Here is a 27728-nt window from a genome sequence, read left to right on the forward strand (position 1 = left end):
ACGACGCAAGGCCAGGAAGATCAACGGCGGCGAGAGGGTAGGGGCAGCAAGCAAGGTAAAATGTCACTCCCACCAACTCGCACCTGATACAGAGGGAACAGCAAAAGGGCGGCAAAAACTAGACATGTGGTGCTCGGGCCAAAATATACCAAAAGATCCGGGCCATTTTCAAGGACAGAAAACAGCGGTTAATATAGTCGCCGGGGTGTTTTGTAGGATCGGCTAAAGATGCTCTCACTCGGTAAAAGTTTACTTGACAAGACTCTAAACTGGAGTATAAACCACAGTTGCGGGTAAAGAATACAGGTAAATTCAATTTCCGTCACTTTGTAGCATCTAATTGGGAGCAATTACTTGCACCAGGGTGAAACTCCCACTTCTCTATAACACAATCTTACCTATCAAACAGTCATCTTATGAGATAGCCGAGAGATTCCGGGAGAAAGGGAACTAGGATGGAAAACCTAAAAGACTAAATGCATCTACCTGTGATTGTGCAATTGAATTACAATGGTTGGCACCAGAGCTACAAACACAGGTAACTTAGGATGAGGCAAAGAACCTCTCCTTAACCAAAACTTGAATTGTTGCTCCCTGAGGGTGGTGGTCTCAGCATGGAGTGATGGTTAGGGGTAGCCGAACTGGGCATGCCCGGGTTGAACATGACGCTGGGTGCTGCTGATGACGATGAGCCGGGATGGATAGCTGAGAGCGGCAGGCGCGGCCCAAATGAGAGCATCTGCTGCTGCTGTTGCTGTTGTTGCCGCTGTTGCTGCTGCAAGAAAGCCATCTGGGCTGGATGCCCCTGCATGTTATTGCTGTAAAACGCTTGCATGCTGGCCGGTGGCATTGAGCCTGGCATTGCTGGTGATCGAGGGCTGGCTTGACTCATTGGATTTGATGCCATGGTACTGCTGCTGCCTCCGGGCATGGGACCTCCGGAGGAAGCAAATCGAGCCGACATAAACCGGACACGCTGGGCTGTAAGATTCTGCCTGGCCCTCTCAACCTGCTCGCTTTCCTTCAAAAGCAAGGTCTCCACCTCTGCAAATTGCTTCAGCTTCAACTCCAATCTCTTTAACTGTAAATCCGACATAGTTATATTAGAATGATGAAAGCAACATATATCACCCCTTTACCAAGTTGTTAACAGAAGCAGGCAGGTTAAGGCTTCAAACCAAATCTCATATGATACTTGCTTGATCGTCCTGGACTTCAGTAAAAGCTAGGGTTTCTTTTTTCTTTTTGCAAAGATATCACCTACTTATGCAAACTTCCAAAAATATTATGACAGAACAATTTGTTTCTTTTACCACATTCAGAAAATACCCTGAATCAGCCAAACTTGGCAAAAAGAACTCATCTGGAGCACAAACCAATACTTCCCAATGGGATCCCGAGCCAATGTCCTTCCATTCCCGAAACATCTTTGCTTTTAGCAGTGTTTTGGTCTGATGAACTACCATTGCCAAAAGGCGAGGTCAGGAAACAATGTCAAGAACTCTTGTTGAGGACTTGAGGTTTTATCAAAGAACAGCAAAAGATGTGGTATGTTACAGCAACTTCAGTGCCGAATTAGATTTCAAGGCTTCCATCGTCACTCATAAAATAAATGTGCAAGAACTGGTACAACAGCAGCACACAGTAAATGCAACATATGCAGCAAAACAACAGGAAGCAAACTAGATTATCATCTACCTCGTAGCAAATTGCAGCACGCTAAACTTTTGTGTTCCAACGAACCTGGTGATTTATGATGGTGGCCGCTAATCTCTGAATTTCACGCTCCTCCTGATCTGCAAAAAGTTTGCACTTTGTTGCCGCTGCTGACAAGCCACACATTGCAGCGTATTTGACGTTTTCGGGAGAGACGGATGATGAGGCATCTGTTTCAGAATAACAACGCACTTTACAATAATTTATGAAACATCAGACACAGATGACAGACTAATTTTGGGAATAAAGCAGTTACCATAGTTTGGACGAGCAGCTTGACCCATGACATCATTGCCTTCTGAACACATCCTTAATACAGTAAAAATTAAATGGTAAGAGATAATAATAAAAAAGTAACACAAAGTATTTTTTTAAAAAGCATCGACTGTAAGTCGACAACTAGACCGTGATTAGTCAACTAGACAGTTTTGCCAGCCCAACTCAGTGCAGACTCATGAGTAGCAGAGCAAATCAAGCGGATCATCTGCTAGTCACTGGCTAGCTCAGCTCTGACTAATAATCTCGACTGGGAACCTCAAGTCGCTTTACTTGATGAACAATAGCCCCACTGACAGGAGTGTTTGGAGGTTAAGGGCCCGTTCTTTTGAGCTGCGGCTTGTGCATAAGCTGCAGTGAAATTAAGCCCGTGAGAAGCTGCTGTGAAATAAGCCCCCCTGTGAATAATCCATCCAGTTCTTTTCTGTTTCTGTTTGTTTAGCTTATTTTCTGATAAACTAGTGAAAAGTCCGTGATACTCCTGGAGGCATCGTTCTGTCAGGTAGGTGGATTTGCATGGGGCAGGGACGACTTGTTCTGTTGGCTAAACGGTGGCAGTTTTGCCGTAAATACAAGCAACGAAAAGGGCAAGGAGAAATACCGCTTCACTTTTGAAGGGCTACGCTCAGGAAGCTGCCCTTCGCTGGCTTATCTCAAACGTGAAGGCGTGGGCTGTCGCTGGAAATTAAGCTAATGGCACCTAAACGAGTTCTTTTAGGCTTGAGCTTAATTTCCACCGTAAGCCTCCCATAAGCTTGAAACGAACCGAGCCTAAGTCAGTATCATGCGTCCAGATAGTGCAGGATACCGAAAGTAGCGTGTCAAATCAAGCAAGGATGGGGGCATGAGCAGCGGAAAACCTAGCCCTGGAAATTCCTGCCAGCTAAAATATGCCTACCTGTGTAATGACCACTCAAATTAGTCCTAAACATGCACTATATGACTTGAAAACCCACAGCCTACCTAATTAAATCTCCGAATAGACTCAACTTGTCGAGTTGAAAACAACGAAACAATATCAACAAAGTTGAGACTTGCATTTTCTGTTCATTAATCACATCACTGAAGAACCCCTAATGCAGGATCTGTTATAAGAAGCTTATCCCTTAATTAGAGTCCTAGTTGATTAAGCATCTTTGTTAGGAAAAGAGTCTGGTCAGTTTAGAGATGGTATTAGAGTTTGAATAGATTTACCGGCTTCTTGGTCAAGTTTTGTCTACTATATAAAGGGGCTGACCCCTCTCAATAAAGCAGAGAAGAATATTGTTGTTTACTTTTATCTACTTTTCAGTAATTAGGGTTAGGTCAGTTGTAGATTCTTCCAATTTGGTATCGGAGCCATCTACAAGTCTTTTTTCACTAAATGACACTTTCTGAAACTTACTTTCCTCACTGACTGCCTCAAAAACTTATTTCGAGAGCTAACCCCTCGCACAAACGCCTATTAGTTTGGCGTTTCTAGTACACATGGTAACGCCACGTAATTTGGCACAATCCAATCCCAGCTGTCAGTCCGTCCTACGTGGAAAAAAAAATCAAAAGGCGCCAAATCAGTTGGGGCCTCTCTATTCCTTAGTGATTCCCCAAACCCATTGTTACTGGCGGCATCCCAGCACCTTCGCCGGCCTTAGATCTCTCACTTTCCAGTGTTACTAGCTGTGCACCCTCACTGCACCTCTCTGCGCTACTGTGCTGCTGGTGGTTAAAGCACAGGGCTGGACGCCGCCCTGCACGCGCCTAGCCAGGGATGGCTCCCATATCATGCTCGTATACTACTACGCCCTGGACGAGAAGCTGATCATCTACGACTAGCTCAGCGATGGCTTAGGCCTTACAAGTCTCGTCGCCAGCGCGCACAAGGGGAATCGTTCGATAGCTAAGAGAAAGACGCCAACTGATTTGGCATCTTTGACCTTTTTTCCACGTAGGACGGACTGAAAGATGGGATTAGATTGTGCAAAATTATCTGGCATTACTTCGTGTACTCCCTCCGTACCAGTGCATTAGGAACGTTACGAAAACCAGATAGTCCCAAAATGCTTTAGGCGCGATGCATTAACTAAACATCTCGTTCCTGTTTCTTGCCACGAAAAAAGGAATCAGTCAATAGAGGATGTGGGGCTTGTATGACTTCAATGACTTGAGATTACCTAGCACGACATGCAGTGGCCAGTTCTCTGCATGCAATGGTATTAATTAGCAAATAAACATCAAGTTCTCTCATTTTTTCCCTCCGCCTTGGTCGCGGTGCACAACCTAAGATGCCTAATGCACTAGTGCAGAGGGAGTACTAGAAACGCCAAATTAATAGGCGTCTATGCGAGGGGTAAACTCCTGAAATAAGTTTTTGAGGGGGGCAGTGAGGAAATTAAGTTTCAGACAGGGTCATTTAGTGAAAAAGACATTGAGATCGAGGCTGTGTAGCATATGAAGATCATCACAAAGCAATTGGAGGCCTTCACACGCCATTGAATGGCTGACAGCCCTGCCCCCACCGCCAGACTCCACGGCTGCAGCAGCCGCTCATGATGCCACCTCCGTCTCCCAAGCCCTGCTCCCCAACGACGACGCGCTCCTGGTGCTTCCCCTCCCCAACAGCACCTCCGGTGTACCCTTATCCAGCACGGGAATTGTCTCCGCCGCTGGCGACGAACCTCCACCCGCCGGGCAAGATTGCCCACCCCCACCACCCCCTCACTTTCCTGCCTTCCACTTAGAGCCTACTTCCCCTTGCAACATAACCCTGTGCCCTGACCACTGCCAACCACCATCAGCCGCCAACGCCCTTTTACCACCTCCAGCCATCTCCTTACTCAGCACAGCCACCTCCTAGAATCAATCTGGGCCACTTGGCACCCTCACCCTACAGCCCAAATCTCAGCCCAATATTGCCACCCACCTACCAGCAGCAGCCGCAGATTTTTGCTGCCGCATCTACCCCTTCACGCCTCCACCTGCCAATCGATTTCATATGCCGTTATGGCCGCACCCCCCTCCAGAACCCATCTATGAATCCACCCCGCCCATTACCTCCCTTCCGCCCCTACCTAACAATCACCTCGGATCAGCTTCTGGTTCAGGCGTGCGTCGCTTCCACAAGCTCGACCTCCCGATGTATGATGGTTTGCCTGATCCTCTTGGTTGGCTCAATAGGTGCGAGCGGTTTTTTTGTGGACAGCGCATGGACGACAAGGTCTGGACTGCAGCCTTACCACCTCACGAATGAAGCTCAGTTCTGGTACTTACAACTTGAGCGTGATTTCAGCATGCCGACATGGGAGCAGTTCAAGGAAGCTCGCCACGTTCAGTTTGGGCCGTCACTCCGCACCAATCCCTTGGACGAGTTGGCACGTCTGCTGCTCAATTCCTAGGTTGCCGACTACACCAGCAGGTTTCTAGCGCTCATGTGCCACAACAATGAGCCATTAACACCGTCCCAACAACAGTTATGTACACAGCAGGGCTGCCCGATGGTCTTCGCACTGACGCCGAGCTTCAGCAGCCGTCTGACTTCCACACCGACATCTCCTTCGCCAAGGCCTATGAGCAGCGGCGTTTCCCTCCAATATCATCACGCCAGCCTTCTCATCCTACAGAGCCCTTGTGCCCCTCCGATCTTCCTCCGGTCAATGCAGCTTTTTTCGAGAAAACGCAAAAGCTTTGCGTTTCTTTTCATTGAAAAGGAGAGATTCAGTTACAATCATCCGAGGATGTGCGGGTTACAGCCGGTTAATTAGTGCACATCCCAGGTTTGGGGCAGCACAAGTCGAAGGCCAGGTGCCCCAGCTGCTGCCCATGAGCGGGCCTCGTCCTTAATGCTATCTAGGAGTGTGTTGAGGAAAGGCATCGCATTGTCAAAGACGCAGCTGTTTCGGTGCTTCCAGATCATCCATGGCACGAGCAACGCAACAGATTTCAGGGCCTTGCGCAGGGTCGGCGGCGTGTCTTCGTTGGCCTGTCTCCACCAGTCCGTAAGCGATGGCTCCTGCGAGGGGATCGGGGCCGGGATGCGTAGCCAGGCCAGGGTCTCGTGCCATGCCTGACGGGCGAGGGGGCATTCCAGCATGAGGTGTCGCACCGTTTCCGGCTGCTGGTCACATAGGAGGCAGCGGGGGTGATGCTGGAGGCCATGGCGAGCCAGCCTCTCAGCCGTCCAGCATCGGTCCTGGTTGGCCAACCAGTGGAAGAACTTGACTCGCGGCGGCGCCCAGCATTTCCAGATCAGCTTCCATGAGTGGCAGGCCGTTGCTCCATGGAAGATCGCCGTGTAACAGGACTGCGCAGAGTAGTTGCCGCTCGCTGTCCAACGCCAGATCAACTTGTCCGGTGCGGTGGAAAGCTCGGTGCGCTGCATGATCTGCCAGAGTTGCAGATACTGACCAACGCAGCTACAATACCTTTCCTACCTGCACCACTGGCACCTGTTCTGTCGTCGACTACTCCAAAGCCAACCCCGCCAGGCAGGTTAGGCGCCTCACTCCAGCTGAGTTAGCAGAATGTCATCGCCAGGGCCTTTGCTGCAACGCGACAAGATTTATGTTTGGGGTCACCGGTGCGTGTGGCTCTTCTTCATCGAGGCTGATGACTACGACCAAGATAGCTCCACATCTGGTAGTACCCAAGGTCCCCTGGGAGGCAATTGACAACCTACAGCTTGTGGACAAGCTATTTTTCATGGAAGGGACAGATGTTATGTGGACCAGCCCATCAAACGTGGAGTCTTATCCCTTAATTAGAGTCCTAGTTGATTAAGCATCTTTGTTAGGAAGAGTCCAGTCAGTTTAGAGATCAAATTAGAGTTTGAATAGATTTACCGGCTTGTTGGTCAAGTCTCTTTAATCTAAAATTGGCTTTAATACATAACCATGATGTAATCATTAAAGTTACATTAGCCCACTAGATCAAACTCATTTCAAATATCACTAGATCTTAAATACTTCAAGAGACGTTTGACTAGAAAGTTTTTAGTCGACAGCATGGAAGTCTGTAAAACCGGTTGACATTCTTTGTGGACAAACACATTTGTAAGACACCCTTCAGGAACTATAAATAGTAGTATATCAATACTTCCATTAGTATTGTTAGTAAAAGTATAAGCATTCAAAAAACAGCAGGAAAGCACAAGTGATGATACTGATATGCCATATAGGTTGCTCACCTGGAATCATCTCTTGTCAAAACAGATAGTGCTGCATTTGCACAGGATGCTGCTATTCTTGGTCCTACTGCAGAGGCCAAAAATGCAACCTGCAAAACATTCCTGAACGGTTAGACCAGCTATATAATAGATCAGGAACAGCCTGAACAGATGCATAGCAATAACAGGAAACTGTATATGTACTATCAAGAAGCTCTGTGATTCTGAATTGTGAGGGGGGTTCTGAGCAAAATTGTTGACTTATCTGCTCCTCACTCCTTAGGTCCATCTAAATATGATGCTCTCGAATTTCATTCAATGACTCTCGTTCAGGGATATCATGTTAGCGCTATAATATGCTATGCACTCAATATTCCCCTTCAAGTTTCATTCAATAACAGTCTTATGTTTCTTTACAGAGGGAGTATCATGTTAGCTCTATAATAGGAACCGAATAATCCCCTATCATGGTATTGCATATATAATGTACCACCAGTGCCCTCAATCAGGTGTGTTTTAGCATTCAATCAATGGCAAATTGGCAATAAGCTATTTATGCAGACAAATACTTAAAATGTGATTTACACCTTTACGGGATTCTATCCAGATTCTATGTCGTTCAACAGCTTTTGATGTTTGAACAGAAAAATAAACTACAATAAGGTATCTACTCATGCAGTCAGTAAAGCTCAACAGTGCTACAGCATAGACATCTCGATTAGCAGTGCCCGCACATGGTCAGCAACTAATAATAGTCACAACTCAATTTCTAAAATATTTTCTCTTAAACCCAGTGTGGGCTCTGATTTACGAATATTCCGGTCAAACAACTTTGGAATTTGCAGTCTATATGCATGTACATCACTAAAAATCAACTGTGTAAAAAAATGGAAATAACTATAAATGTTACTGATCAAAAGTATAATACTTTTCGGCGCCTAAAAGAGAATTGAGGAATTCGATAAATTTACATACAACCCATAGTGAATCACTTACCAGTGACATGACTGGATTAGCGGAATTAACAAATGGAAGCTGTTGTCCAGGTTGGCTACTTTGAGGAACGCTACCTAAGATAAATAATCATCACAGTTACAAAATGGAGGCAGATAAATTTCACTGCCATCAGAACTGAAATGTAACCAAAGTTTATCAACAGAGCAAATAGTGAGTAAACCTGAAATGCCGCCATTGGAATTTGAATATGAAAAGCCATTGCTTTGTACTCTAGATGAAACAGATGCTTCTGGTACTTCAATGCTCTCTAACAGACCATCTTCCACTGGAATACGAATAAAATGGTGAATACATTGCGCCTTAGACTTTGTTCCGACATGTTCAGCAATAGCATTCCAGTTATCATTGTACTTCTCTAAGCCCTCCAGCAACAGTAAAGTTTCCTCGTGAGTCCAGCTGTCCCCATCATTGTCTGATCCATCTTTCGTTCCATCCACTCTCTCAAAATCTAAGCTTGAGTGCCCAGGAACAAATCTTGCATCATGGAAGCAATCCAAGCAAAGAGAAATGTCTGCCTACTCAATCAGTAAAAATGAGGTCAGCTTGCTGCATCTTCACAGACTACTCTCAAAAAGAGCAGTTTACATAAGTACAGTAAAATTGCTATGATACCAGAAAAATAAGATATCCATGATCATCTGCCTGGAGAAAAAATCATGCTGCAATAAGATAGCTATTATCCTTAAAACAGTGTGTACTGGAACTAAGCATATCTACTACTCCCTCTGTCCCATAATATAAGATCTTATGACATCCAATATGCTCAAATATTGGATGTAATAAGATCTTAATATTATGGGACGGAGGGAGTAGGAATCCTAGTCCAAGAGATAGTAGAACATTAAAACTAGGGGAACTCATCGTATGTCGTCCCAAACAACTCCTGCGCCCCCTCCCCCTACAATGAAGATCAACTGCACCAACCCCATCACTGACAGCCACTGCACCATTCTGGCTGCCACTGACTTTCCCTCCATTACCACTACATTGGGCAAGGATAAAGAGCTTTAAGGACATTACGCATAACTTAGATAACCATAGTTTACAGGCATCAACATATAGATTAACTGCAGAAATTCTATTTAATAACGTTCATTCAACAGAACTGGCATGTGTCATCATAGGAATGAGATCTGATTCAGACGCTGCACTTAAGCCCATCCCCAGCCAGAGCCAACTCTAGTGTTGCGCAGCTGTTCAGACTGTGACTTGTGTGCCACTAGCAACAATAACACCAGCCATGGGCAAGTTGCAGTTTTTTGACCGATTCAGGGCACATTTTTCATGCGGTGTTGTATTTCATTATTTTTGTGTGGTGTTGTATTTTTTTCAAATTGGTTTTGTTTTGCCACTGCGGTTGCACTTCACAAATTGTTTGTATTTTATGCAAGTTAGAAACATCGGTATGATGTTATTCCAAGAAAAGATTATACCTTTAGATTGAAGCAAATAGCATAATGATTCATTGTAACACTTTCAACTCAAAGCTGATGTTCCAGACGAGCTGGAGGATAAGATCCAGTCATTTGAGAAGTCAACTATTTACAGATAATACTCCCGCAAAAAAAACTATTTACAGATAATTTGTCTGTTGGAAGATCTAAATAAATGCACATAAATGCGCCAAATAAGGACTCTTTCTATTTATCCTTCAAACTGATCTCTAAACATGCTCTTCTGATCGCATTTTGTTGTTGTACCATAGCATTCTCCAATGAATTACAACATATTATAGAATAAATATTAATGATGAGCAGCATACAAAGAAAATAGTCCATGTATGTACAGGAACTGAAATGTTAGCTGATCAATTCTTATCCTAGGGTGATTCATATATTGCACATCAGCCGGTCATCTAAAAGGAAATCTACACCATTTAAGCCTTCCATTTCCTAGGAAGGATTTGGCCATGGAACTTACTAATTGCAGTACCCCCCCCCCCCTCTATTTCATTTCTTCGGGCAACAACCCCCCCCCCCCCTCCCACCTCTCTCGATAAGGGTCCTTCTGATTCACAGGATTCCAAAACACACGGATTATAATGACATGCCAACTTGAGTCCTACAGGATTTTGTTTGCCATAATGTCTGTTTGATTGCAGCACATGAAAAACAAAGGATTCTTTTAGCTGGTGGATGGAAAATTTCCAATGAAAGGTAATGTAGTGCAAAGGAATCCTTAGAAAGAGATCCCACAGATCAAACAGGCCACGTGAGAACATTTTCTAACCATTCTGATCCTCCAAAATTTCCATGAAAACCAATTAAATCAAAGAGGCACTAAGTGATTCTCCTGCAAAACAATAGAACCATCCGAGGTAGTGGATCCATCCCTACTCCTAATTCCCCTCCTATCAGTTGAGGCTCAAAGTGCAGATAATGATTCAGGACCAATTAATCATGATAATGATATTGCAGTTATATGCACTTCAAAATGATGTTTTCAGAAAGATGAACTATGAAAATTTCATTTCAAGAGATACTAGCTGGATGATGCTTTATACAGGTTCAGGTAAGTTTAGTGACTGAAGACCGCCATAAATATCCAATGTAATTCTTTTACCATGAATGTCCAATGTAATTCTTTGTTGTAAGAAAAACATATGTTGCAGTTATATAAGAAAATAGAATAATTGTTTGATTATTGGCATTTTATAAAATGTAGGGGCACACATTGTGTTTAGCACCAGGGCCTCAAATTCTTATGTGCAGCCCCGTATGACTAACATGATAATTGTCACTTTACAAAGCAAGTATACATTGATAATTTGCAACACGGTGATACTCACTGATACTCTTTTAATCAAACCATTCTATCGAGCCCTCGGTACTTAAAATTGCAAATGAGCTTAAGAGTTGAAATGTACCCTTCAAGCATACTCATGTGGTAAACCAATACTAAATTTTCAATGTGAGAAAATTAATAATATGGAATCATTCTACAAAAGAACCCAATCAATTAAAAATGTGAAGAGAATTGCATAAACAACAGTTCTGACGATGTGGAGAAAGATTTTCTCTAAAAACGTGGATAAATAATCCCATATATGGAGAACGGGAAAAAAAATTCATAGTGTTATAATTGTACGCACCTCCTTTTGTGATTCATAGTGCAAACTGGGCAAAGGTTGTGAACAATAACTACAGAAGTTCTCAGACAGCCTCTCCCAAATCTTTTCGTCCAAGTCTGCAAAGCCAGTATCACCATTTGGCACCTCCAGAGCAGACGAAGTTGATGCCACAGAAGCGATATCCTCTGCTCGGGCACTGCATTTTGGCCGATCAAACAAAATCAGACCATCAATTGACTTCAATGGTGCAGACGCCAGCTGCAGCTCCCCTGTTTGCTCCTCCCTGATTAAAGATGATGCCAGCCTCAAGCCCCGGTGCACAGATCCAGCCGCGAGGTAATTAATAATCCCCCAAGTGTCCAAGAACCTGACTATCCGACTCAGGTCATACAATTCAGCCGTGCTTGTAACAAGCCCCTGGCACTCAGCAAATGCAAGTCTCCTTGACGGGCGCTCCAAATACTTCACAATCACCTTATTCCTCAGCATTATGTACTTCTCTGGTGTATGCCCTGGGGACTTCCCTGAGAAAAAATGTGGCACCACCTGCCTCTCCAACCTGTGTACAGTCGCCGGCGAGAACCAATCTGCAAATTGCAAATCATCCCACATGACCAACAAATGAGAATTAACAATTTGCTCCACAATTTTAGCTTGCTAGAAAGCATCATTGGCGTCAAGAACAAACCTGCGTGTCTGGGGACGACGAGTAACTTGCTGTAGAACTGCTTGGGCACGCCTTGGCATTCCATGAGTGGAGGCACGGTGCAGACATAGGAGGACGGCTTGTCAGGGTCGTTGGACAGGGATGGGTGGTCAGGGAGCATGGCTGCTAGCACCTGGAGCTGCCCGTGCGAAATGTTCTCCAGCGCGGGTGCAGGCGGAGCCGAAGCACAGCTGGCACCACCCGCCAAGGCACGATCAGCGGCGATAACTGCAAGCACAGAGGGATGGAGCCGGCTGATAGTGCGGCGGGTAGCCGAGGGGAAGCCAGAGACGGGCTCCGCTGAGGAGAGCACCTCCGCCTCCCGGAGGTCGGGCACGGTGTCGTCATCACCGCCACGGGCGCCTAGGGTTTCGCCCCCGTTGGCGGAGCCGTGGAGCGCGTCGTCTTCGTCGTTCGCCGCTGCGGAGTCAGAATCGTCGGAGTGGTCGGCCCCGCCGGACTGCTTCAATGGGGAGGTGTCCTGTGAGCGCTTCCGCTTCCGCCACTTGAGCTTCGCATCTGGGAGGGAATTAGGGTTTTGGGGAGGGAAGGGCGGCGTCAGTGCGGGAGAAGGGGCTCGTTCCGGAGAATTGCGAGGTGCGAAGGGGTTGGGACGCGTACCTGAGGAGGACGAGGCCTTGCGAGGCATCGTCGCCGGCGCCGGCGGAGGCGGAAACGGTGGTGGAAGCTTGGACTGTGTGCCCGCGAGTGAGGGGGGCCACGGCGGGGCGGATAGGCACGTGCGAGAGGAGTGAGGAGGAGATTTGAGCTCTCTTGTCCGAAATTTTCACTCCATCCTACAGCTCTCCCTCTGAATTCTGAGATCCGAATACCTTAGCACTGCGTTTGGATGCCCAATTGAGATGCCTGAAATGGAACTGGTATTCTCCAAATTGCAATTCAGCTGTTTGGCTGCAGTCTGAATTGTCGCTTGGAAATAAGACCTAAATTCAGCATTGTATTTTCTTCCATCAAACCTCTTCGTTCCACGATACTGAGCCCTTTCACTCCAATTTAATCCGAATTGGCCTTTCCCGCAAAACATACCCCTTCGCTGCCTTATCCCCTCCTTCCTCGGGCAAAAAGAAAAAAAGGAAGGAACAGGGGCGACCACCAGGGAGCTCGGCCGCCACCACCAGAGATCTCGGCGGCAAGTCCCACGGATCTCTGCGGCCGCACCGAGGTCCGATTCGGCCCCACTCCCTCCTCCTCTTCCCATCTCCTTCCCCGCTCCTTCCTCTCGTTCCCATCCCCGTCCGCATCTCGGGGGCCACCACGAGGACCTCGGCGGCGGCCACAGCAGGACCGCGGCGGCGGAGGCGCCAGTTCTCCAGTCCATCTATTTCTCATTCCTTCCTCCCATTGTCCACGTCCCCAACCACCAGGACCACGACAGCCACCACCAGGGCTTCGGTCGCGGAGGTGCAGGTCTCCTATGGCCAACCCGCCTGGTGCTCTTCCTTCTCCCTCTCGCCAGTCGGCCTTGTGCTCTACCTTCTCCCTCTCGACACAGTCACTCAGGCAACAGCGGGATTTACTTTCTCCAATCTTGTACATGTAACTTGGTTCATTCCCTTTCTCTTCTATGTTAACTAAATTTTTTGTTTATATATTGTGCAGATCTATGAACTGTGCGTCAATCTGCAAGCCAAGTGAAGGTATATGGCAGAAATCCCCTATGTTTTCTATTCATTTGTGCATGTGATGTCTTGCTGCATTGTTTAAATCCTAGATAATCGAATTGTGCAGCTCAATGTCGGATCAATTGGAGTTGGTTGAGTGGATAAATGAAGAAAATAAAAGACGGGAGAGGAAAAGAATTGTTCTGACTAAATTGTTTGTTGAAACATGTGCTCTTGCATTAGCCTTTGTTACTACACAACGGAATAGGGGACCTAGGAACTTTTAATGATGATGAGGACAAGATTAGGAATAGGAAACATTTGCTTAAATGCATGTACTCCCTCCGTCCTAAAATTCTTGTCTTATATTCGTCTAGGTACGGATGTATCTAATACTAAAACGTGACTTGATACATCCGTATTTAGACAAATCTAAGACAAGAATTTTGGGACGGAGGGAGTATGATGGATCTACAGTGGCATGCTATGATCAATTGCGCCTAACTAAACGAAACTTTCATGACCTTTGCACCATGTTACGGGAGAGATGTGGCCCTCGTGATAGTGTATATGTGACCGTGGAAGAGAAAGTTGCAATGTTTTTGCTTGTAGTTGGTCATAGTATTAAGATGAGGATGTTGTGTGGCACCTACAAGCGTACTTTATGGACCATCAGCACACACTTCTTTGTTGTCCTAAACGCCCTACTCTCTCTACATGGGGAGTTCATTAAGCTACCTTCCTCTACCTCTCAAGCTCCTGATGATTACAAATGGAAGTGGTTTGGTAATGCATTTGGATCACTAGATGGTTGTCATATTGACGTGCTTGTTGATGTGGCTGACCAAGGAAGGTATAGGAACGGAAAGCAAGCCATTACCACTAACATGCTAGGTGTTGTTGATTGGAACATGAAGTTTCTTTATGTGTTACATGGCTCGGAGGGTTCAGTTTCAGATTCGAGAGTTTTGCGTGATGCAATGAGGGTGAACCGCCAAGATGCTTTGTTGTGCCTAAGGGTACGACTCTTACTCTTGGCATGTAGTTTCTTTGACTTGATTGTTAGCTAACTAACTTATTGATATAGGGAAATATTATTTAGTTGATGCTGGTTATACCAATGGAGAAGGATTTCTAGCTCCATTCAGGTCCACTCGGTATCATCTAAAAGAATGGGCTGCAAGTGCACAGCGGCCTCAAACAACTAAAGAGTTATATAACTTGCGCCATTCGCGTGCTAGGAATGTAGTGGAGCGAACATTTAGCTTGTTCAAGAAAAAATGGGCTATCTTGTGTTCCCAAACCTTCTTTAACATAAAGGATCAGGTACAAAAAGTAAATATGTTGTTAGATAACATCAGTATATGAGATGACAATTGCTTACTATGAACTAAAATATCATTGCAGATTCGAATTAATAGTGCTTATTGTGTGTTGCACAAATTTGCAAGGGATAGACATCATGTCATGGATGATTTGTTATTGCCTGAAGTGGATAATGAATTAGCAAATGCGCCAAGTGATGATCCAGATGATGACAACTTCATTAGAAGTGTGCAAGTCACTACTGAATGGTCCAACTTTAGGCAACAACTAGCTGATGATATGTTTTCTGAGTACCTTGTGGCACAAGGAGAACAAGAGATGGAATAGGATGAGAGTATGCTATGTAGCTGCTGGGGTGGTCTTCTTTTGTATAGCTAGCTGCGGTGGTCTTCTTTGGTATAGCTAGATGCGGTGGTCTTCTTTTGTATAGCTAGCTGCGGTGGTCTTCTTTTGTATAGCTAGCTGCAGTGGTCTTCTTTGGTATAGCTAGCTGCAGTGGTCTTTTTTGGTATAGCTAGCTATGGTGGTCTTCTTTTGTATAGCTAGCTGCGGTGGTCTTCTTTTGTATAGCTAGTTGCAGCTAATGTGATGAAGCATGTGGTATTTTGTATATGCATCGTCTTCATGCAACTAATGAATGACATTATGTTTCATGTTTTTTCTCAAACTTAATATTGTATTTGTTTTTTCTATTATGTACAATTTTTATTTCCTTGTAGAACCATGGCCAAAGAAGTAACTACAAGGAGGAGGAATTACTGCACATGGGATGATGAGATGGATGATGCATTGCTTGATGTCTTAGTTGAGCATCACAACAAGGGTGACCATGCCCAAAATGGATGGAAACCACATGTGTACACGCATGCCATGAGGAATGTGAAGGTCAAGTGCAATAAGGATATCACAAAGGATAACATAAGTGGAAGGATGAGGACTTTGGATCATCACTATGAGGTCGTTAGCAAGATCATTTCTCAAAGTGGTTTCGGCTGGGATTGGACCAATAATAGGCTATCAATGGATAGTGATGATGTTTGGGCTAAATATGTGGAGGTAACCATGCATCATGAGTACACATTCTGTATATAGTTTGCATATGTAAAATAACAAGGCAGTAGCTTTACTAGTTTGTGCTTTTTGTGCAGGCTAACAAGGCATGCAAGGAGATAAAGTCTTACAAGACCAACATAATCAAGAACTAGGAGTCCATATGTATCGTATATTCAAAAGATCATGCTAATGGCGATGGTGCGAAGACAGGTGCTGAGATTGCTGCAGAGCCATTAGAAGAACCGATTGAAGTCTCTCCAGAAGTAGCGCCAAAGAGGCAGCGAACAGGTGATGGTATTATTTGTATGCTTGGAGATATGAAGAAGGACTTAGTTGATGCTTTCAAGACAACTGAGCCCATTTGATACATCTCCAATGTATCTATAATTTATGAAGTATTCATGCTATTATATTATCATTCTTGGATGTTTTACAATCATTTTATAGCAACTTTATATCATTTTTTGGGACTAACCTATTGACCCAGTGCCCAGTGACAGTTGATGTTTATTGCTTGTTTTTTACATGGTAGGAAATCAATATCAAACGGAGTCCAAACACCGCAAAACTTTTTCGAGATTTTTTATGGACTAGAACACCCAGGATGGGCCAAAGCAGCACCTGGGGGTGCCCCGAGAGGGGCACAACCCACCAGGGCGTGCCCTAGGGCCCAGGCGCGCCCAGGTGGGTTGTGCCCACCTCGGTGGCCTCCCGCACCCCTTCTTTCGCTATAAATTCCCAAAAATTCCAGAAACCCTCGGGGTTAACCTAGATCAAAAGTTCCGCCGCCGCAAGCCTCTGTAGCCACCGAAAACCAATCTAGACCCAGTTTCAGCACTCTGCCGGAGGGGGAAATCATCTTTGGTGGCCATCTTCATCATCCCGGAGGCCACCACGATGAGGAGGGAGTAGTCCACCCTCGGGGCTGAGGGTTTGTACTAGTAGCTATGTGTTTAATCTCTCTCTCTCTCGTGTTCTTGAGATGTCACGATCTTGATGTATCGCGGGCTTTGTTAATATAGTCGGATCATATGGTGTTTTCCCCTCTCTATCTTGTGATGAATTGAGTTTTCTCTTTGATATTTCATTTTATTGGATTGAATACTTTTATGGATTTGAGAGCACTTGATATATGTCTTGCAAATGAATACTCGTGGTGACAATGGGGTACTATTTTGATTCACTTGATATATGTTTTGGCACTCAACTCGCGGATTCCCGAAGTGACATTGGGGTAATCTACACATAGGGGTTGATGCACGTTCTTGTCTTTGTTTCTCCGGTAGAAATCTTGGGGCACTCTTTGAGGTTCTTTGTGTTGGGTTGAGTATTATGAATCTGAAATTGTTTGGTGTTATTTTAGTATGAACTCTTGTATAGATCGGTTGGAAAGAATAGCTTTGAGGTGGTTTCGTACCCTACAAACAATTTCTTCATATGTTCTCCGCTAGATAGGAACTTTGGAGTGATTCTTCGTTGCACGTTGAGGGATGGTTATATAATCCAATTATATTAGCATTGTTGAGAGATTGCACTAGCGAAAGTACGGACCCTAGGCCTCATTTTCAAGCATTGCAATACCATTTTTGTGCCCGTTTACTATTTTCTACCTTGCTGTTTTTATTTATTCAGATTATAAAAATATATTTCTACCATCAATATTACACTTTTATCACCATCTCTTCGTCGAACTAGTGCACCTATACAATTTGCCATTGTATTTGGTGTGTTGGGGACACAAGAGACTCTTTGTTATTTGGTCACAGGGTTGTTTGAGAGAGACCATCTTCATCCTACACCTCTCACGGATTAAACCTTAGGTCATCCACTTGAGGGGAAATTGCTACTGTCCTACAAAACTCTACGCTTGGAGGCCCAACACAAGTCTACAAGAATAAAGTTGCGTAGTAGACATCACCATTCCACTACCAAAGGTTACCACACCCGCTGAAATACTTGATGCACTTAGTTTGATACATGATTTAGCTGAGCAAGATATGCTTCGATGTTATGGGAAGTTGGTACTCAATGATCGCATGTTTCAAGCTCTAAAGGAGCTTCCCATTACCATGAGGAAGACATGGCTGCTAATGTTGCCTTGAAGATCGATGCTTTTATGTGTTGTTGAACTTTGAACCATCTATTTTATGTCATGTTGAACTTGGAAGTATGTATGTACTGCCTTGTTGAACTTGGAACTATGTATGTATTGCCACACACTGTTTAAGTCAAACACTTGGACCTTTTTTTAAATTGCTTGATTTATGTCATGTATGAGATCATATTTGAGAGTACGTGCTAGTTGTTATTGTTTCAAATTTTGTGTTATGTTATCGTAAAAAAAATATTGTTGTCATTGTATGACCATTAGCATTTCCTGATGCATTTCTAGAATATTTAATTATTTCATTGCTATATATTCATAGTCAGATTTCATTTTTGAGTGATGTAGAACAAGGTATAACCTGGTAATATATGGAGCTATGCAATTCCAAAGTTTGTCATCCAAACAAGATTCTGTATTGAAATCTCATAGGCATTTCAAGGGCCAATTCGCTGGACAACCAAACAGGTGAATTCGTATTTGTCTCATCTCAGTTTCCTCACTAATTTGGAATTCAGACCAATTCAATACGGAGTTCTCCAATGGAGACATCCAAATGAAGCGTAATTAAAAAAGGAAAAGGAAAGAATGTCCTATGAGAAAATTTGTCAGGCTCGTGTCTAAATTTAATTGTCGCCTATTTCTCTTGTTTCCGGATTGGATGGATCATGAGACGTCGACTGATAACCCACAAGTATATGGGATCACAACAGTTTTCGAGGGTAGAGTATTCAACCCAAATGCATAGATTCGACACAAGGGGAGCCAATGAATATTTGAAGGTATTAACAGCTGAGTTGTCAATTCAACCACACCTGGAGATTAATTATCTGCAGCGAAGTGATCAGTAGCAAAGTAGTATGATAGTTTTGATAATAGTAGCAGCAACAATGGTAACAATAACAATGATAACAATAATTTTGTAGCAAGTGTAACATTGACGATAGCAGTAGTAACTTAGCCAGAACAATATAGGATAAATTCGTAGGCATTGGATCGTTGACTTATTGGATGATATTATCATTAGACAGTTATAACCTAGGGTGATACAACACTAGCTCCAGTTCATCAATATAATGTAGGCATATATTTCGTAAATAGTCATATGTGCTTATGGAAAGAACTTGCATGACATCTTTTGTCCTACCCTCCCGTGGCAGCGGGGTCCTATTGGAAACTAAGGGATATTAAGGCCTCCTTTTAATAGAGAACCAAAACAAAGCATTAACACATAGTGAATACATGAACTCCTCAAACTACAGTCATCACCGGGAGTGGTCCCGACTATTGTCACTCCGGGGTTGCCGGATCATAACACGTAGTAGGTGACTATAACTTGCAAGATCGGATCTAGAACATGGATATAATGGTGATAACATAAATGGTTCAGATCTGAAATCATGGCACCCGGGCCCAAAGTGACAAGCATTAAGCATGGCAAAACATTAGCAACATCAATCTTAGAACATAGTGGATACTAGGGATCAAGCCCTAACAAAACTAACTCAATTACATGATGAATCTCATCCAACTCCTCACCGACTAGTGAGCCTACAAAGGAATTACTCACTCCCGGTGGGGAGCATCATGGAATTGGTGATGGAGAAGGGTTGGTGGTGACGAAGAACGAAGATCCCCCTCTCCAGAGCCCCAAACAGACTCCAGATCTGGCCTCCCGATGAAGAACAGGAGGTGACGGCGGCTCCATCTCATGGATCGCGATAATTCTTTCTCCCCAATTTTTTCTGGGAAAATAGGATTTTATAGCGTCGGTTTCAGGATCTATGGGGCCACCAGGTGGGGACAAACCACCTGGGTGTGCCAGGAGAGAGGGGCGCGCCCTGGTGGGTTGTGCCCACCCAGGTGCCCCTCTCATGTAGGTCTTGGCTCCAGAAATTCTTGTTTATTGTATAAAAATTACTCGCAAAGTTTCGTTCCATTCCGAGAACTTTTATTTCTGCACAAAAACAACACCATGGTAGTTCAGCTGAAAACAGCGTCAGTTCGGGGTTAGTTTCATTCAAATCATGCAAATTAGAGTCTAAAACAAGAGGAAAAGCATTAGGAAAAGTAGATACGTTGGAGACGTATCAACTCCCCCAAGCTTAAACATTTGCTTCTCCTCAAGCAATTCAGTTGATAAACTGAAAGTGGAAAAGAAAAACTTTTACGAACTCTTTTGCTCTTGTTTGCATAAATAAGCTTAAACAACACCCAGGTTTCCAGCCAATCATTATAACTAACCATGCTGACAATAACTCTTAAAGATTATATTAACTCATCTCAATGACATAATCAGCTAGCGAGCAATAACAAGGTATCTCAAAAGGCAACACGTTGTCAAAACAACCATGATATAATATGACAATAGTGGTATCTTGCTAGCCCTTTTTGAGACCGCAAAACATAAATGCGGAGCACCTCCAAAGTTCAAGCAGCGACTAAACATTGTAATTCATGGTAGAAAAGATCCAGTCACGATGCACCCAACATTAGCTACACACAATGCATAAGTCATGACAGCAGTGCTCTTAGGTTTTGGCGCTTGTTTTAGAAGGTGATGACACAACATAAAAGTAAATAGATGGTCCCTTCGCAAAGGGAAGCAGTGATTTGTAGAGGTGCCAGAGCTCAAGTTTTTAAAACAGAGATAAATGATATTTTGAGACATGCACTCTTTTCATTTACTTCATGACCATCAGTTATCAATATCTTCCATGCTAAGCACGCTAGTGGCGGTTCCCAAGTGATAAAAGTAAAGGTTTTGACTCCATTTGTAGTTTTTGTTTGATTATTTGTAAGCTTTTTTTGTTTGCAGTTTGGGACTGGACATCCCTATTACCGCCCTTTTCTCGTGCGACGGCGAGTGAATAAACACTCGACCTGAGAATAATCCGCTTAGCATGAATGGTCCAGGCACACAAAAGGATATTTTTTAGAAGTTTTTAGAGGTGGCACATGCAAATTTACTTAGGAAGGAAGGGTAGTACCGCATATAGGTAGGTATGGTGGACTCATCTGGAATAACTTTGGGTTCAAGATTTTGATGCACAAGCAGAATTCCCACTTAGTACAGGCGAAGGCTAGCAATTAGATTGATAAGCGTCTAGCTAGAGAGCAACAACGGTCATGAACATGCATTATGCATAAGTAACATTGGACACTAGCATGAGTAGGATATGATCACCATGAACATAAATATCATAGAGGCTATGTTGGTTTTGATTCAACTACATGCATGAACATGTGCCAAGTCAAGCCACTCGAACATTCAAAGGAGGATACCATATCATCATACTACATCACAATCATTTTAACGCAATGTTGATATTCAAGATAAATCATTATCCACTCCCAACTACTTATGCATGGCATGAGAAACTATAATCTCTGGTTTTCATTGCAAACATGTTTAATCATAATGGTCTGAATCATGGATAGTAGGTTAAACATATTTACACAAATAGAAGAAGTCGAGTTCATACCAGTTTCTCTCTGCCACGGCCAGTTCATTGAATATCGTCATTATTGCCTTTCACTTGCACGACCGAACGATATGAAAATAATAATAGTGCAAGAGTGCCATAGACTAAGCTGGAATCTGGAAACATTTTATCTGACAAGAGAAGACAAGGTAAAATGGGCTCTTTATTCAACAGTTATTCATATGAGAGCCACTCAACATTTTCATCGTGGGTTTCTCCTTGATACAACTCAAATAAAAAGAAAATAAATTCAGAGAAACACACTGAAATATTTTTGGAGTTTTTGGTTTTCTTGAACAAGCAGATAAAAGGCAAAAGCAAAAACGAGAAAAACTATTTACACCAAAAAGCTCCCAACAAGCAAAAGAAGAATAAGGGAATCTTTTTGGGTTTTCTTTTTAGCATTATAACTAAGCATGCATAGAAAATAAACTAACTACAACTAATTTTTTTGATTTTTCTAAGGTTTTTCAAACACACAAGAAGAAAGCAAGAAAATAAAATCATGCATGGATGATACAATGAAAAAGTGTGAACACCGACAGATGGAATAAGTGGACATGAATGTAATGTCAGTGGGAAACACATATTCCCCCAAGCTTAGTCTTTTGGCCTAACTTGGTAGTCGATTAGAAGCCTGGATAGTAGTTGGGGTAGTGAGGAGCAGGCATCCACTGGTCCCACTGCTGAGGCTCTTCCTCCTCCTCTGCAACAGTCTGATCGTTCCGGTAGGCGATGATGTCCGTAGGCATAATCCTACATCCGCCCCTGGCAACAAGATCAAACAAAGCAGGAGCAGGCAATGGAATAATATCACTAGTGATGATGTTGAAAACCAGGTTATATGGAATAGGTATGTTAGGAGATTCGATATCAGTAAAACGGTGGTGATCCATGGCCGCACGGTCTAAGTAAACCTTGGTCAGAGGGTAATCATGAAGGCGTATCTCAACCTCAAAGTGAGCCGCCAAACGAGTAGCGAAAATCCCACCATGTATTTTAATCTTGGACCTATTAATGTGGAGGCGACATGCCACAATAGCTCCCAAGCTATAAGTGTTGTCTCCCTCTAGTGCATGACGTAAAATAACAAAGTCTGGTGCGCTGAGCGCACCCACCTTTTCCCTAGCAAGCAAACACTTAGCGATAAATAAAGTAAAATAATGCACTGCAGGAAAGTGTATGCTAGTGGCAGTGACGGCCGGAACCCCTCTCTCATCTCCCACTATCAAAGTACGATAAAAGGCCTCAAACTACGCCGGCCTAGGCTCAACTAAACTCCCATCAGAAGGGATCATGCATATGTTACAAAATTCAGTGAGCGATATCTGATGGGTTTCAACATATAAATCAAACCGCACTTCAGGAGGATTATTCCTAGAGAGGAAAGTAAATCTTTGAACAAAGGAGTTTGTGAGGAGATGATACTGTTCGCATTCAGCTGCGATGAAGTCGGTGAGGCCAGCATTAGCAGCATATTGTGTGAACTCCTGAAGGATCCCAGCCTCTCCCATGAATGGGGTGTGTGGCCATTCGCACGACCGTACTTCCTCCAACCTCCAAGGATGGAGATCACTGTCAGATGACTCCCCAATAACACCCTTGGAGTTCTTCTTGGAGCCAAACTTCCTAAAGATATTCATGGTTTTCCTATAAACAAAAATTCTGAAATTTACCACAAAATTTTCTCAACAAAACTTCACAAAAATGATACCAACTACTCACAGGGATACATAGAGGCCATAGCAAGCATTCAAACTACTTAGAACTCTAAGAATTTAACATGCAAGCTCATCTACAACAACACCAAGAGTAGCTAATTATTCAAAAAATAAAGCACTAAAACAAAAACTAATTGGACAAACGTGGAGTCACATACCAAGCAACAATCCCCGAAACAGTTTCGGAAACGGAGCTTCGAGCAAAGAGATCGAAGTCCACGGGTTTGAGAGCAAGAACATGGGAGAGAGAGCAATGGAGAATTTTTTCTGGAGGTAGGTGATCATGTGGTGTAAAGAGATAAGTGAGGGGGCCCATGTGGGGACCACAACCCACCAGGGCGCGCCTGGGGGTCCTGGCACGCCTAGGTGGGTTGTGCCCACCTGGTGCACCTCCCTTTGATGTTATTTGCACCAAAAATTCAGAAACATTAAAAAAATAGTATTAAACTTTCAGAGCATTCTGAGAACTTTTATTTTTGGGTCATTTTTTATCGCATGGGAAATTCAGAAAACAAACAAAACATGGCATTTTATTTTATTTAACTAATAAAAACAGAAAACAAAATGCAGAGACAGAAGGTCGTGCTTACTAAATTCATCAACTTCATACATCTCAAAAATGATTCATTAATAAGTTTGATCAAGTCTTATTAACAACCACTTTCGATTAGCATGAAGCCGAAGAACTTTCATAAATCACTAAGTTACCTCAACGGGGATATGAATGTCCCCAACAATAAGCATTTCATATTTCTTTTTGACAGTAGGTAGAGGTACTTGAAAACTTCCAATGGTGATTGTCGAAGATTTTTCAATAACATTAATACCATTCAATTGGAATTGCTTCTTTGGAAAGTGCACCGTATGCTCATTACAATTGATATGAAAAGTGACCTTGCTTTTATTGCAATCAATAACAGCCCCTGCAGTATTCAAGAAGGGTCTTGATACGTCTCCAACGTATCTATAATTTTTTATTGTTCCATGCTATTATATTATCTGTTTTGGATGTTTAATGGGCTTTGTTATGCACTTTTATATTATTTTTGGGACTAACCTATTAACCGAAGGCCCAATGCAAATTGCTGTTTTTTTTGCCTATTTCAGTGTTTCGCAGAAAAGGAATATCAGACGAAATCCAAATGGAATGAAACCTTCACGAGGATCTTTTTTGGAACAAACGCAATCTAGGAGACTTGGAGTGGAGGTCAAGGAAGCAACGAGGCGGCCACGAGGTAGGGCGGCGCGCCCCCCACCCTCGTGGGTCCCTCGTAGCTCCACTGACCTACTTTTTTCGCCTATATATACTCTTATACCCTGAAAACATCCAGGAGAGCCACGAAACTACTTTTCCACTGCCGCAACCTTCTGTACCCGTGAGATCCCATCTGGGACCTTTTCCGGCGATCTGCCGGAGGGGGATTCGATTACGGAGGGATTCTACATCAACACCATAGCCTCTCCGATGATGTGTGAGTAGTTTACCATAGACCTTCGGGTCCATAGTTATTATCTAGATGGTGTCTTCTCTCTCTTTGGTTCTCAATACAAAGTTCTCGTAGATGTTCTTGGAGATCTATTCGATGTAATACTTTTTGCGGTGTGTTTGCTTGGAGTGCCTTGTATGATTTGAGTCTCTGCTTTTTAGTTTACCACAATCATCCTTGCTGCACACACCTTTTGGAGAGACACACATGAATTGGAATTTATTAGAATACTCTATGTGCTTCACTTATATCTTTTGAGCTAGATAAATTTTGCTCTAGTGCTTCACTTATATCTCTTTAGAGCACGGTGGTGGTTTTATTTTATAGAAATTATTGATCTCTCATGCTTCACTTATATTATTTTGAGAGTCTTTCAGAACAGCATGGTAATTTGCTTTGGTTAAGAAATTAGTCCTAATATGATAGGCATCCAAGATGGGTATAATAAAAACTTTCATATAAAGTGCATTGAATACTATGAGAAGTTTGATACTTGATGATTGTTTTGAGATATGAAGATGGTGATATTAGAGTCATGCTAGTTGAGTAGTTGTGAATTTGAGAGATACTTGTGTTAAAGTTTGTGATTCCCGTAGCATGCGTGTATGGTGAACCGTTATGTGATGAAGTCGGAGCATGATTTATTTTTTGATTGTCTTCCTTATGAGTGGCGGTTGGGGACGAGCGATGGTCTTTTCCTACCAATATATCCCCCTAGGAGCATGCGCGTAATACTTCATTTCAATAACTAATAGATGTGTGCAATAAGTATGTGAGTTCTTTATGACTAATGTTGAGTCCATGGATTATACACACTCTCACCCTTCCACCATTGCTAGCCTCTCTAGTACCGCGCAACTTTCGCCGGTGCCATAAACCCGCCATTTACCTTCCTCAAAACAGCCACCATACCTACCTATTATGGCATTTCCATAGCCATTTTGAGATATATTGCCATGCAACTTTCCACCGTTTCGTTTATTATGACATGCTCCATCATTGTCATATTGCTTTGCATGATCATCTAGTTGACATCGTATTTGTGGCAAAGCCACCGTTCATAATTTTTCATACATGTCACTCTTGATTCATTGCACGTCCCGGTACACCGCCGGAGGCATTCACATAGACTCATATTTTGTTCTAAGTACCGAGTTGTAATTCTTGAGTTGTAAGTAAATAAAAGTGTGATGATCATCATTATTAGAGCATTGTCCCAGTGAGGAAAGGATGATGGAGACTATGATTCCCCCACAAGTCGGGATGATACTCCGGACGAAAAAAAAGAAAAAAAAAGAGGCCATAAAAAAGGCCCAAACAAAAAAAATGAAAAAATGAGAGAAAAAGAGAGAAGGGGCAATGCTACTATCCTTTTTCCACACTTGTGCTTCAAAGTAGCACCATGATCTTCGTGATAGAGTCTCTTATGTTGTCACTTTCATATACTAGTGTGAATTTTTCATTATAGAACTTGGCTTGTATATTCGTGAGCAAGCAAGTTGGATGCACACCCACTTAGTTTCTTTTGTTGAGCTTTCATATACTTATAGCTCTAGTGCATCCGTTGCATGGCAATCCCTACTCACTCACATTAATATCTATTGATGGGCATCTCCATAGCCCGTTGATACGCCTAGTTGATGTGAGACTATCTTCTCTTTTTTGTCTTCTCCACAACCACCATTCTATTCCACTTATAGTGCTATATACATGGCTCACGCTCATGTATTGCGTGAAGATTGAAAAAGTTTGAGAACATCAAAAGTATGAAACAATTGCTTGGCTTGTCATCGGGGTTGTGCATGATTTAAATATTTTGTGTGATGAAGATAGAGCATAGCCAGACTATATGATTTTGTAGGGATAGCCTTCTTTGGCCATGTTATTTTGAGAAGACATAATTGCTTGGTTAGTATGCTTGAAGTGTTATTGTTTTTATGTCAATATTAAACTTTTGTCTTGAATCTTTCAGATCTGAATATTCATGCCACAATAAAGAAAACTACATTCAAAATTATGTTAGGTAGCATTCCACATCAAAAATTCTGTTTGTATCATTTACCTGCTCGAGGACGAGCAGGAATTAAGCTTGGGGATGCTTGATACGTCTCCAATGTATCTATACTTTTTTTATTGTTCCATGCTATTATATTATCTGTTTTGGATGTTTAATGGGCTTTATTATGCACTTTTATATTATTTTTGGGACTAACCTATTAACCAAAGGCCCAGTGCAAATTGTTGTTTTTTTTGCCTATTTCAGTGTTTCGTAGAAAAAGGAATATCAAACGGAATCCAAATGGAATGAAACCTTCGCGAGGATCTTTTGTGGAACAAACGCAATCCAGGAGACTTGGAGTGGAGGTCAAGGAAGCAACGAGGCGGCCACGAGGTAGGGCGGCACACCCAGGGGGGTAGGCGCGCCCCCACCCTTGTGGCCCCCTCGTAGCTCCACTGACCTACTTCTTTCGCCTATATATATACTCGTATACCCTAAAAACATCCAGGAGAGCCACGGAACCACTTTTCCACCACCGCAACCTTCTGTACCCGTGAGATCCCATCTGGGGACCTTTTCTGGCGATCTGCAGGAGGGGGATTTGATCACGGAGGGCTTCTACATCAACACCATAGCCTCTCCGATGATGTGTGAGTAGTTTACCACAGACCTTCAGGTCCATAGTTATTAGCTAGATGGCTTCTTCTCTCTCTTTGGTTCCCAATACAAAGTTCTCCTCGATGTTCTTGGAGATCTATTCGATGTAATACTTTTTGCGATGTGTTTGCCGAGTTCCAATGAATTGTGGGTTTATGATCAAGATTATCTATGAACAATATTTGATTCTTCTCTGAATTATTATATGCATGTTTTGATATCTTTGCAAGTCTCTTCGAATTATCAGTTTGGTTTGGCATACTAGATTGATCTTTCTTGCAATGGGAGAAGTGCTTAGCTTTGGGTTCAATCTTGCGGTGTCCTTTCCCAGTGACAGTAGGGTCAGCAAGGC

The 27728-nt window shown here is 43.2% G+C and overlaps 2 protein-coding genes across 2 annotated transcripts; one reads left to right on the plus strand and one right to left on the minus strand.

Annotated features, from left to right (window-relative positions):
• Positions 1 to 232: 232 nt before the first annotated feature.
• LOC125508524 (SWI/SNF complex subunit SWI3C homolog) lies at positions 233 to 12830 on the minus strand. Its single transcript, XM_048673250.2, has 9 exons — positions 12544 to 12830; positions 11905 to 12441; positions 11238 to 11803; positions 8307 to 8661; positions 8126 to 8199; positions 7151 to 7239; positions 1973 to 2025; positions 1744 to 1886; positions 233 to 1081 (listed from the first exon to the last, which is right to left on the minus strand). The coding sequence occupies exons 1-9, from the start codon at positions 12569 to 12571 to the stop codon at positions 569 to 571; spliced, it is 2358 nt and encodes a 785-aa protein (XP_048529207.1). The 5' UTR covers positions 12572 to 12830; the 3' UTR covers positions 233 to 568.
• Positions 12831 to 12974: 144 nt separating this feature from the next.
• On the plus strand, positions 12975 to 15566 carry LOC147970874 (uncharacterized). Its single transcript, XM_087525800.1, has 3 exons — positions 12975 to 13105; positions 13543 to 13580; positions 13672 to 15566. Exon 3 carries the CDS (start codon positions 13928 to 13930, stop codon positions 14612 to 14614), a length of 687 nt encoding a protein of 228 aa, XP_087381926.1. The 5' UTR covers positions 12975 to 13105; positions 13543 to 13580; positions 13672 to 13927; the 3' UTR covers positions 14615 to 15566.
• Positions 15567 to 27728: the final 12162 nt, after the last annotated feature.

Source organism: Triticum urartu, chromosome 5A (assembly GCF_056163025.1).
Source record: "Triticum urartu cultivar PI428250 chromosome 5A, HENAU_Tu73, whole genome shotgun sequence".
NCBI classification, from domain to species: domain Eukaryota; kingdom Viridiplantae; phylum Streptophyta; class Magnoliopsida; order Poales; family Poaceae; genus Triticum; species Triticum urartu.

Excerpts from the sequence above, each read along its gene's own strand:
- LOC125508524 (XM_048673250.2), bottom strand. The coding sequence starts at position 12,571 with ATGCCTCGCAAGGCCTCGTCCTCCTCAG. Across the intron at positions 11,804-11,904 it reads CGTCGTCCCCAGACACGCAG|ATTGGTTCTCGCCGGCGACT; the intron begins GTTTGTTCTTGA and ends TGCAATTTGCAG. Across the intron at positions 1,887-1,972 it reads AGCTGCTCGTCCAAACTATG|ATGCCTCATCATCCGTCTCT; the intron begins GTAACTGCTTTA and ends ATTCTGAAACAG.
- LOC147970874 (XM_087525800.1), top strand. The coding sequence starts at position 13,928 with ATGTATCTAATACTAAAACGTGACTTGATACATCCGTATTTAGACAAA.